Below are 13,071 nucleotides of genomic sequence, written 5' to 3' on the forward strand. Positions count from 1 at the left end.
ACCAATACTTTCATTACGACAAAAAGTAGTATCTTTATTCATACATCAGAGAGAATCTGACTGCAAATCTCATTATCTTTCCAATATTCTAATTGTAACATTCACAAGGAAAACAGTTACAAAATACTAAATCATTGTAGCAACATCTACTAGTTGTCTTGACATTCCTGCATGTTCTTCTGTTGTGTTCTTGTTTTTCACACAGTTCACAAGTAACTGTTTCAGTATACAAATATTCATAAAGTCCCTTGCGTCGCGACTCCATCGGTCTTCCTGCTTTGCCCTTCACTATCGGTGGTAGGACCACATTATCTAACACCTCTGTTGGAAGGTCCCATGTAGTTTCATCTGGAAGTGGATTAACATGCACTTCAAATGTCTTCTTGAAGTATTCCTTGTGTAATAGGCAGAACAATATTTGGGTGCTTCTATGTGTGTGTAGTCCAATACTGCCATAGCATGTGGGCAAGGAATCTCATATACTTGGAATTGTTTGCACGAGCATTCCCTTTTTGCATGCAGACTATGTTCCGCCTTTGTTCAACATCCATTACAGCATATACATAATCGGTTGAAGGCATCACCTAAATTTAAATAGATATCATTAGTAAAACAGGGATATGACAAAAAATAATGCATTTTTGTCAAAGTATGTTATTCAGGCGTATGAAGTAAGACATGATAAAAGAATATTTACCGTCATATTCTGCGACAAACTGCTATTTTCCTTCAGTGCTTCGTTATATATTTTTCCTAGGCCGGTAAATATACTCATCGCAGTCATTCTATTTGCATTATTCCACTCCATAACCAAATTCATCATGTAATCTAGCAAACTCATGATTGGTAGCTCTCTTGCCTCCCCGTTTCTTGCATTGAGTGACTCGGCAATATTTGAAGTCATCACCATGGATCTATTAACAGTGGAATGCACTATAGACCACTTTTCATAACCAACTTGGAATAGGTAACTCCTTACCCTCTTATCAATGTTGTCCATATCTTGCATGAGGCGATTAAATTTTTTAATTTATTATGCTCTGGCCATTGCACTTCCCTCAGCCGGTCATGGTTCTTCTTGAACTGCTTCTTTATGTTATTCCAAAGATGGAAATGCATACACAGTGATATACCTCCGGATACACAATCAAATCACCCCCCCTAATATGCTTGCATGACGATCGGATATGATGCACATCCTTTCCCTTGCCCCAAAAGTCTATCTAAACATTTCAAAAAACTATTCTCAGGAAGCATCATTTATAGCATCGACAATAGCATATGCTAGTGGAAAAATTTTACCTGGTTAAGCAAATAAAAAAGCATCCTGATGGTAGGCTACAATCTCATGTTTTATTCAATTATTACATTTCAATTTATTGCACTTTAGTTGAGTGTGAGCTTTAATCGCTAGTGTTTTGCACTAATTGTGTGTTTTATGCCTTGTAGGAATGATTTCGAGCTATGTAGATGTTATGGAATGAATTCAAGTGATTTGGAGCTTTGAAGTCTGAGTAAAAGTCCAAGGAATTAAGTCAAGATCGTGTGTCACGACCCGGAATTTCCCACCTTCGGGAGTCGTGATGGCGCCTACTGTCGGAGCTAGGCAAGCCAAGTATTAAAACATTTTCTGATAACATCACAACGATATAAATAAAATGAGCCATTTAAAATGAAAGCGGAAGTCTTAAAAACATAGATAACTGAAAACCAAATGCGGAAGCTTAAATACAACTCTACCCAGATCCGGTGTCACTAACTCACGAACTACTAAAGAGTGCTAAAAACAAGTCAGAATAGAAGTACATCAATGTTTGTCTCGGTACAAGGAAAACAAACTAATAACATGGAAGGGACTCCGGCCTGCGGACGTCAGCTAGGCTACCTCGAAAGTCCCTGGACTGAAGTCAGCTCCCGATCAAATCCTACTGTTGAGGCCCAAAAGCTGCTCCTGGATCTGTGCAAAAAGATGCACAGAGTGTTGCATCAGCACAACCGACCCCATGTGCTGGTAAGTGCCTGGCCTAACCCCGGCGAAGTTGTGACGAGGCTAGACAGGACCTACCAAAAACAACCTGTGCAGATATATATTTATATACAGGTGCAACGAAATAACAGCAGAAAATACCAATTAAGGTGGGAGGGGACATGCTTAGGGGAAATACAGATGAAAACAACTTATTAGAAGTAAACACAAACTACATCAGATCTCATAATCTATATAAGTGGTCGGCGTGCCACACGATCCCATTTCATAATATATAACTAGGTGGTCGGCGTGCCACACGATCCCATTTCAGCAAATATAAGTGGTCGGCGTCACAACGATCCATTTCATAATATATAAGTGGTCGGGTGCACAGATCCCATTTCATAATATATAAGGTGGTCGGGCGTGCCACACGTTCCATTTCTATAATATATAAGTGGTTTCCCCGACAAGGAGAGAATACGACTAAGCAGTTGTAAATCCCGGAAAGGGAGCAAACAACAATAACTTACAACGTCCCGGGCAAGGGAATAATTCCACATCTCTTTCTTTTACGATTCATTTCCTACTTTTTTGATCAAGTCGAAAATCGAGCCAACGCTCCAGAGTTTAACACATCATATTTCTCTTCTCATTTCTCTTCATATCATATAGAAACCATCATTAACAAGGAAGAGTCACTACAGAATCCCAATTAAGCGTCAATAAAAAGACCCACGGTCAGGCTAGACACGCGTGTATAGATAACGCGTCACCATGCCTATACACCGTACTCAACATTTAGCAATTAGAAAATAATACTCTAATCCTATTCCCCTCAAGGCTAAAGTTAGATCAAACACTTACCTCGAATGCTCCAAACTCAACTCAAGCCTCTAGTATCGCTTTAACCATTCGAATTCACCACCAAACCGCTCGAATCTAGTTCACAAATTACTTGAATGTATCAACAACATGCTAAATCGAATCATTTAATCCATGAAAATGAATTTCCCAAAGTTTTACTCAAAATTCAAATTCCCCCGGCCAACGTGGTCAAATACCAGAGGTTCGAACCAAAATCCCCGATACCCATACCCCCCCATGAACTCGAGATATGTGAGTTATTTGGAATCGGACTCAAATTGAGTGTACAAACCCCAAATTTGGAACCTAGTTCTACCTAAATTCCCAAATTCCCCCCATTAAAATCTTTGTTTTGAAGTTGAATTATGTTTAAAATTTAAGGAGTAAAGAAATAAGTTAGAAAAATCACTTACAATGCGTTTTGAAGAACAAGAATCGTTTGAAAATCGCCTCTATATGTTTTGGGTTTTGAAAAGTGAAAAAGTGATTGAAAATTCCCGACTTTATATACTTTACTGAGACCCGGACGCGGACCAGCACAAAAATGCCACCGCGGCTTTGCGCCGAGGAAATGGGAGGGAAAACGACTTCTGAACTACCCAGCGCGGACCACATGTTGGTGCATCGCCGCGCTGGTTTGAATGGACCCAAGACCCCTCTCTGAATGCTTCCAGCTGCGGACCGCGCTGATATGGCACTGCGGCTGCGCTGGTCGAACTGGAATTTCACTGGCCTCTGAACCTAGCACGATGCGGACGCGGCTAAAGAATGCAACCGCGGCCGCTGCGGCTTCCAGGCGGAACCGCGCGAAAATGACCGCGGCCGCGCTGGGGGCATGCAAACACCTGGACCCTGCAATTTCTGATACTTTTAAGTCTAGTACCTCCGGGACCCACTCAAAAACTCACCCAGTGCCTCGGGGCCAAACCAACCATACCCATAACTCAAAAACATCCTAACGAACTCATCTGTGGGATCAAAATCGCCGAAAACAACATCGAATAGGCCTAGAGACCCATATTTCCTTCCAATTTCCATGAAGACATCAAATTTTACTTGTTACTTAGGCTCAAATAACATACGTCAAATGCACGTCAAATCTAACCAAACTTCACGAGCAATTGCTTAACCATATTTAAGACTTGTGCCGGGCGTCGGAAACCAAAAATACCGAGCCCTAACAGCAGTCTTCTAAACAATAACACTTTCCAATTCTTTAATTTTTTCAGAAAACAATTCGACATAACAATGTTCGTTTCTCGGACTTGGCACCTCGTAATTTGATTCCGGGCACAGCACCCAAGTCCCAAAATTTCCCCTAACGGGACGCCTCCGGGATACTGTCGAATTCAACGAGTCCGGGTCCGTTTGTGTTCGCAAACATTGGCACCGAAGTCAAACTTAATCGATTGGACATCAAAAAATTTATTATCTTTCTCACAAATTCATATTTAAACTTTCCGGCTACGCGCCCGGACTGCGCACACAAATCGGGGCAACCCCCAGGCGAGGTTTTCACGGCCTCAGAAGTACAGAGTGAGTAGGAATACAGGTGATGACCCCTTTGGGTCGTCACATTCTCCACCTCTAAAACAACCGTTCGTCCTCGAACGGACAAAAGAAAGAAGTACCTGAGTCAGGAAAAAGATGGGGATAACGGCTCCGCATATCAGACTCGGACTCCCAGGTCGATGCCTCAGGAGGCTGACCTCTCCACTGAACACAAACAGAAGGAAAACTCTTGGACCTCAACTGACGAACCTACCGGTCTAGAATAGCTACCGGCTCTTCCTCATAAGACAGATCCTTGTCCAACTGAACAGTACTGAAGTCTAACACATGAGTAGGATCGCCGTGATACCTCCGAAGCATAGATACATGGAAAACTGGATGCACGGCTGATTAGCTAGGTGGCAATGCAAGTCTATAAGCCACCTCTCCCACTCGGTCAAGAATCTCAAACGAACCAATGTACCTATGGCTAAGCTTGCCCTTCTTTCCGAACCTCATCACGCCCTTCATAGGCGACACTCGGAGCAATACCCGCTCGCCAACCATGAAAGCTACATCTCGGACCTTACGGTCTGCATAACTCTTCTGCCTAGACTGAGCTTAACGAAGCCTCTCCTGAATGATCTTGACCTTATCTAAGGCCTCCTGAACTAAGTCTGTACCCAACAGCCGAGCCTCTCCCGGCTCGAACCATCCAACCGGAGACCGACATCGCCTACCATACAACGCCTCATATGGAGCCATCTGGATGCTGGACTGGTAGCTGTTGTTGCAGGCGAACACTGCTAAAGGCAAAAACTGGTCCCACGAGCCTCCAAAATCAATGGCAGAGGCTCGGAGCATATCCTCCAAAATCTGAATAGTCCGCTCGGACTGACCGTCCGTCTGAGGATGGAACGCTGTGCTCAACTCGACCCGTGTGCCCAACTCTCGCTGAACCGCTCTCCAGAAATGCGAGGTAAACTGCGTACCCCGATCCGAAATGATAGATACTGGCACACCATGAAGGCGAACAATCTCCCGAATATAAATCTCAGCTAACCTCTCGGATGAATAGGAGACTGCCACAGGAATGAAATGCGCTGACTTGGTCAGCCTATCAACAATAACCCATATCGCATCGAACTTCTTCCGAGTCAACGGAAGTCCGGTAACGAAATCCATGGTAATCCTCTCCCACTTCCACTCGGGAAGCTCAATCCTCTGAAACAAACTACCAGGCCTCTGATGTTCATACTTAACCTGCTGACAGTTCAAACATCGAGCCACATACGCAACAATATCCTTCTTCATCCTACGCCACCAATAATGCTGCCGCAAGTCCTGGTACATCTTCGCGGCGCCCGGGTGAATAGAATACCGGGAACTATGGGCCTCCGCTAAGATCAACTCTCGAAGCCCATCGACATTGGGCACACAAACTCGCCCCTGCAATCTCAAAACACCATCATCATCTAAGGTCACCTTCGTGGCACCTCCACGCTGCACCGTGTCTCTCAAGACACACAAATGGGGATCATCAAACTGCCGATCACGGATACGCTCCAATAATGAAGAACGAGCGACCGTGCAAGCTAACACCCTGCTAGGCTCAGAAATGTCCAGCCTCACAAATCGATTGGCCAAGGCCTGAATATCCAAAGCAAGCGGTCGCTGGCTGACCGGAATATAAGCAAGACTACCCATGCTGGCGGACTTCCTACTCAATGCGTCGGCCACCACGTTGGCCTTACCCGGGTGATACAAGATAGTAACATCATAATCTTTCAACAACTCCAACCACCTCCTCACATTCAACTCCTTCTGCTTGAACAGATACTGAAGACTCTTGTGATCCGTGTACACCTCACACGTCACACCATATAGATAATGCCTCCAAATCTTTAAGGCATGAACAATAGCCACCAGCTCTAAATCATGCACTGGATAGTTCTTCTCGTGGATCTTCAACTGCCTCGAAGCATAGGCAATGACTTTGCCATCCTGCATCAATATGACACCAAGCCCAATACGGGAAGCATCACAATAGACTGTGAAAGTCCCTAAACCTGTGGGCAGAACCAATACCGGTGCCGTAGTCAGAGCTGTCTTGAGCTTCTGAAAGCTCGCCTCACACTCATCCAACCATCTGAACTGGGCACCCTTCTGGGTCAATCTGGTCATCGGGGCTGCTATAGATGAAAACCCCTCCACGAACCGACGGTAATAACCTGCTAACCCCAAGAAACTCCGAATCTCAGTCGCTGAAGCTGGTGGAGGCCAATTCTTGATTGCCTCAATCTTCTTCGGGTCCACCTGAATACCCTTTGCTGATACGACGTGACCCAGAAATGCAACCGAACTCAACCAGAACTCGCACATCGAGAACTTAGCATATAATTGACTATCCTTCAGAGTATGAAGGACCACTCTGAGGTGCTGCTCGTGCTCCTCCTGGCTGCGGGAGTATACCAGAATATCGTCAATAAAGACTATCATGAACAAGTCCAAATATGGCCTGAACACTCGGTTCATCAACTCCATGAATGCTGCTAGGGCATTGGTCAACCCAAATGACATGACCAAAAATTCATAATGCCCATACCGAGTGCGGAATGCTGTCTTAGGGACATCGGATGCCCTAATCCTCAACTGGTAGTAGCCAGACCTCAAGTCTATCTTTCAGAATACCCTCGCACTCTGAAGCTGGTCAAACAAATCGTCAATTCTCGGCAACGGATACTTATTCTTGATCATCACCTTATTCAATTGTCGGTAATCAATGCACATCCTCATCGACCCATCCTTTTTCTTCACGAATAACACGGCACACCCCAAGGAGAAACACTAGGTTTAATTAAACCCTTCTCCAACAAGTCCTGCAACTAATCCTTTAACTCTTTCAACTCTGGCGGGGCCATGCGATACGGCGGAATAGAAATGGGCTGCGTGCCCGGAGCCAGATCTATACAAAAATCAATATCCCTGTCGGGCGGCATACCCGGCAGGTCTGAAGGGAAAACCTCGGGGAACTCCCGAACAATAGGAACCGAGTCAATAGAAGGGACCTCTGCGCTGGAATCGCGAACATACGCCAAGTAAGCTAAACACCCCTTCTCGACCATACGTCGAGCCTTCACATACGAAATAACACTGCGGGTGGCATGACCTGGGGTCCCTCTCCACTGTAAATGGGGCAAATCTGGCAAAGCCAGGATCACGATCTTGGCGTGACAATCCAAGATGGCATGATACGGGGACAACCAATCCATCCCTAATATGACGTCGAGATCCACCATGTCTAAGAGTAATAAATCAACACGGGTCTCAAGACCCTCAAACAGTACCACACAGGAACGATGAACTCAGTCGACCACAATAGAATCACCCACCGGTGTAGATACATAAACAGGAATACTCAAGGCATCACTAGACATAACCAGGTAGGGTGCAAAATAGGACGACACATATGAATACGTAGACCCAGGGTCAAATAGCACTAAAGCATCCCTATCACAGATCAGAATAGTACCTGTAATGACTGCATCTGAAGACTCAGCCTCTGGCCTGGCTGGAAGAGCATAACACCGGGGCTGGGCCCCACCTCCCTGAACCATATCTTTGGGATGATCGACTGCTGGCTGGCCTCTATCTCTGGCGGTCCGAGCTCCACCTCTATGATCTCTACCTCCACCTCTATGGCCTCTACCCCTGCCTCTAGCTGGCTGGGCGGCCTGTGGATCACCTGATGCCTGAATCATAGACGAGGACCCTATTGCTGAGAGCTGTCAAAAGCTCGAGGGCAATACCTGGCAATATGTCTCGTGTCGCCACACGTGTAACAAGCCTTCGGCTGCTGAGAATAACGGAGTGGTGGTGCGCTGATGGGTGCTGATGGCGAACTGAAAAGCTGTTGATCAGAAGATTGCGACTGAGAGCCACGACCACCTGAAGTACCATGTGAGACCTGGAGTGCTGACTGAAAGGGCCTCGATGGATTGCCTCTACCATAAGAATCCCTACCTCCAGACGAGGTACCACTGAACCTACCAGAATGACGAGGCCTCTTATCCGACCCCTGACCACCTCCCCGTGCAAGGGCCATCTCAACTCTACGGGCCGCATTGGCCGCCTCCTGAAAAGAAATCTCACTCTCGGCTCCCATAGCCATCTGGAGACGGATAGGCTGAATCAACCCATCAATAAACCTCCGCACCCTCTCTCTCTCGGTGGGGAGTATCACAATAGCATGGCAGGCAAGATCAATGAATCGAGTCTCATATTGGTGACTGTCATAGTGCCCTGCTGGAGGCGCTCGAACTACCTGCGAAGAGCATCTTGCTGAGTAACTGGGAGAAACTTCTCCAAAAACAACTCTGCAAACTGGTCCCAAGTCAATGATGGCGACCCTATTGGTCTGGATAAACAATAGTCCCTCCACCAAGTCTTGGCGGATCCTGCTAGATGAAAAGTGGCGAAGTCGACCCCATTGGTCTCCACAATACCCATAGTCCGAAGAACCTCATGGCAGCTATACAAGAAATCCTGGGGGTCCTCTGAAGAAGCACCGCTGAATGTGGTGGTGAAGAGCTTAGTGAACCTATCCAGTATCCACAAAGCATCTGCGGACATAGCCGCCCCATCGCCGGTCTGATTCACAATACCCGGCTGAACTGCCACAGCTGGCTGAGCCACGGAACCTGAGTCTGGGGAGCTACCTGCTCTGGAGTACGTGTAGCAGGAGTCTGGACCCCTCCTCCAGCCTGAGAAGTGGCTGGTGCTACTAGAAGCAAACCCGCTCGAGAGACGCTCTCCATAAAGCCTTCCAACCTGACCAACACGTCCTGAAGAACTGGGGTGGCTATAAACCCCTCTGGGACCTGAGCTGGGCCCGCCGGAGCTGCTGGGGCTGGAACCCCCTCATCATAACCAACATGGGGCTCCACCTCTGGGGCTGAGCTCTGCCCCAGCCTCGGCCTCGCCCTCTGCCCCTCGTAGGAGCTGCTACTGGGGGCTCGGGCTGTTGCGCGGTAGAAGAGGAAGCACGTGTTCTCGTCATCTGCGAAAGAACAGAGTGGAAAGACAATCAGTATTTGAGAAACAAATTCGCACGACAAGAAAGAACAGAAGTGAAGTTTTCCTAACTCTGTAGCCTCTGGGGGATAGATACAGACGTCTCCGTATCGATCCCTCAGACTCAACCGAGTTTGTCCGTGAGTTGTGAGACCTATGTAACCTAGTGCTCTGATACCAACTTGTCACGACCCGAAATTTCCCATCTTCGGGAGTCGTGATGGCGCCTACTGTCGGAGCTAGGCAAGCCAAGTATTAAAACATTTTCTGATAACATCACAACGATATAAATAAAACGAGCCATTTAAAATAAAAGCGGAAGTCTTAAAAACATAGATAACTGAAAACCAAATGCGGAAGTTTAAATACAACTCTACCCAGATCCGGTGTCACTAACTCACGAACTACTAAAGAGTGCTAAAAACAAGTCTGAATAGAAGTACATCAATGTTTGTCTCGGTACAAGGAAAACAAACTAATAACATGGAAGGGACTCCGGCCTGCGGATGTCACCTAGGCTACCTCGAAAGCCCCTGGACTGAAGTCAGCTCCCGATCAAATCCTACTGCTGAGGCCTAAAAGCTGCTCCTGGATTTGTGCAAAAAGATGCACAGTGTAGCATCAGCACAACCGACCCCATGTGCTGGTAAGTGCCTGGCCTAACCCCGGCGAAGTAGTGACGAGGCTAGACAGGACCTACCAAAAACAACCTGTGTATATATATATATATATATATATATATATATATATATATATATATATATATATATATATATATACGGGTGCAACAAAATAACAGCAGAAAATACCAATTAAGGCGGGAGGGGACATGCTTAGGGGAAATACAGATGAAAACAACTTATCAGAAGTAAACACGAAACTACATCAGATCTCATAATCTATATAAGTGGTCGGCGTGCCACACGATCCCATTTCATAATATATAACTAGGTGGTCGGCGTGCCACATGATCCCATTTCAGCAAATATAAGTGGTCGGCGTGCCACACGATCCCATTTCATAATATATAAGTAGGTTTCCCGGCAAGGGAGAATACGACTAAGCAGTTAAATCCCGACAAGGGAGCAACAACAATAACTTACACGTCCCGGCAAGGGAATAATCACATCTCTTTCTTTTACGTTCATTTCCTACTTTTTGATCAAGTCGAAAATCGAGCCAACGCTCCAAAGAGTTTACACATCATATTTCCTTCTCATTCTCTTCATATCATATAGAAACCATCAATTAACAAGGAAGAGTCACTACAGAATCCCAATTAAGCGCAAATAAAGACCCACGGTCAGGCTAGACACCGGTGTATAGATACTCGTCACCATACCTATACACCGTACTCAACATTTAGCAATTAGAAAATAATACTCTAATCCTATTCCCTCAAGCTAAAGTTAGATCAAACACTTACCTCGAATGCTCCAAACTCAACTCAAGCCTCTAGTATCGCTTTACCATTCGAATTCACCACCAAACCGCTCGAATCTAGTCACTAATTACTTGAATGTATCAACAACTGCTAATCGAATCAATTTGAATGCATGAAAATAAATTTCCCAAAGTTTTACTCAAAAATTTCCAAAATGCCCCCGGGCCCACGTGGTCAAAACCCGAGGTTCGAACCAAAACCCGATTACCCATTCCCCCATGAACTGAGATATGTGAGTTATTTTGGAATCGGACCTCAAATTGAGGTCCAAAACCCCCAAATTTTGGAACCCTAGTTCTACCCTAAATTCCCAAATTCCCCCATTAAAATCTTTGTTTTGAAGTTAAAATTATGTTTAAAGATTTTAAGGAGTAAAGAAAATAAGTTAGAAATCACTTACCAATCGTTTTGAAGAAGAGGAATCGTTTGGAAAATCGCCTCTTATGTTTTGGGTTTTGAAAAAGTGAAAGTGATTGAAAATCCCGACTTTATATACTTTACTGAAGACCCGACGCGGACCGCACAAAAATGCCCCGCGGCCGCGCCGAGGAAGGGAGGGAAAACGACTCTTTGAACCTACCCAGCGCGGACCACACTGATTTGGTGCGCGGCCGCGCTGGTTGAATGGACCCAAGACCCTTCTCTGAATCTTCCAGCGCGGACCGCGCTGATATGGCACGCGGCCGCGCTGGTCGAACTGGAATTCACTGGCCTCTAAACCTAGCCACGTGGACCACGCAGAGATGCACCGCGACTGCGTGGCTTCCAGCGGACCGCGCGGAAATGACCGCGGCCGCGCTGGGGGCCTGCAACACCTAGACCTGCAATTTCTGATACTTTTAAGTCTAAGACCTCCCGGGACCCACTCAAAATTCAACCGAGCCCTCGGGGCTCCAAACCAAACATACACATAACTCTAAAAACATCCTACGGACTCATCCGTGCGATCAAATCGCCAAAACAACGTCGAATTAGGCCTCAAGACCCATGATTTCCTTCCAATTTCCATGAAACATCAAATTTTACTGTTTCTAGCTCAAAACACGTCAAATGACGTCCAAATCTAACCAAACTTCACAGCAATTGCTTAACTCATATTTAAGACTTGTGCCGGGCGTCGGAACCAAAATACGAGCCTAACAGCTTAGTCTTCTAAACAAATAACACTTTCCAATTCTTTAATTATTTTTAGAAAACAATTTCACATAACAATTCGTTTCTCGGACTTGGGACCTCGGAATTTGATTCCGGGCACACACCCAAGTCCCAAAATTTCTTACGGACCCTCCGGGACTGTCGAATCACGAGTCCGGGTCCGTTTGTCCAAAACGTTGACCGAAGTCAAACTTAATCGATTAGAACATCAAAAATTTATTATCTTCCTCACAAGTTCATATTTTAACTTTCCGGCTAGTGCCCGGACTGCGCACACAAATCAAGGCAACCCCCAAGTGAGGCTTTCACAGCCTCGGAAGTACAAAGTGAGTGGGGAAATTCGGTGATGACCCTTTGGGTCGTCACAGTTCGGGGATCAACGGATGATAGTTTAGAACGAACAAAGAATCGAGCAGGCATATTACGCACTGTCTAGTAAAATACACATAACTTTTCTCTCCAGATTCCGTTTGGGGTCCAAAATATATGGTTGGAGAGCTAATTCAAAGGGATACAACTTTCATATTTTATATTTGTTTAAATTACTAACAGAATAGGGTGAAAAGTGTGTGACCGCGCACTGATCGCGCATATAGGGCATAATAGTGTGAATAGTGCGCGGCCAAGTGTGGGGGCACATTTCCAGGTGCGCGTCCACGCACGCCCTGTCCGAGAAAAGTGTTTTCGCGTAAGAGAAGGTGTAATTGTTTGGTCCCGACCCTACTTGGTATATATACATGAAAAAATGGTATTTTGAGGACTTTTGACATAATTTAGACCTAAGGAGGCAAAGGAGAAGCTGGAGAAGGAAGAGCACAAGGAATTCATCATTCAATCCCAACTCAAGACAAGGTTTTGGATTGTTTTATGTTTTTCTTTACTTCTAACATGCTTTTGATGTATTACTCCATATCTATGGAGTAGTTCTCTTTAGGGTTTGATGGATTTGGTGTATTGAAACTTGTTTCAGGATAATTAACTCTAGTTTTATGTATTGTTTCGTTTTGGATGTTTTAATCGTTGCATCTATTTTCACTTGTTAGTGTAATCGAGAGAGGCATAACTTGATATC

At 45.4% G+C, this 13,071-nt stretch overlaps 1 protein-coding gene across 1 annotated transcript; it reads right to left on the reverse strand.

Moving 5' to 3' along the window:
* On the reverse strand, positions 429-1,000 carry LOC109224456. Its single transcript, XM_019389036.1, has 2 exons — positions 698-1,000; positions 429-584 (listed from the first exon to the last, which is right to left on the reverse strand). The coding sequence occupies exons 1-2, from the start codon at positions 998-1,000 to the stop codon at positions 429-431; spliced, it is 459 nt and encodes a 152-aa protein (XP_019244581.1).

This window comes from Nicotiana attenuata, chromosome 3 (assembly GCF_001879085.1).
Source record: "Nicotiana attenuata strain UT chromosome 3, NIATTr2, whole genome shotgun sequence".
In the NCBI taxonomy this organism is placed as follows: Eukaryota; Viridiplantae; Streptophyta; class Magnoliopsida; order Solanales; family Solanaceae; genus Nicotiana; species Nicotiana attenuata.

Bases quoted from the DNA above. Each gene is read 5' to 3' on its own strand.
- LOC109224456 (XM_019389036.1), bottom strand. From the start codon at position 1,000: ATGGACAACATTGATAAGAGGGTAAGGAGTTACCTATTCCAAGTTGGT. The intron at 585-697 runs GTAAATATTCTT...ATTTAAATTTAG, and splicing joins GTTTGTCGCAGAATATGACG to GTGATGCCTTCAACCGATTA.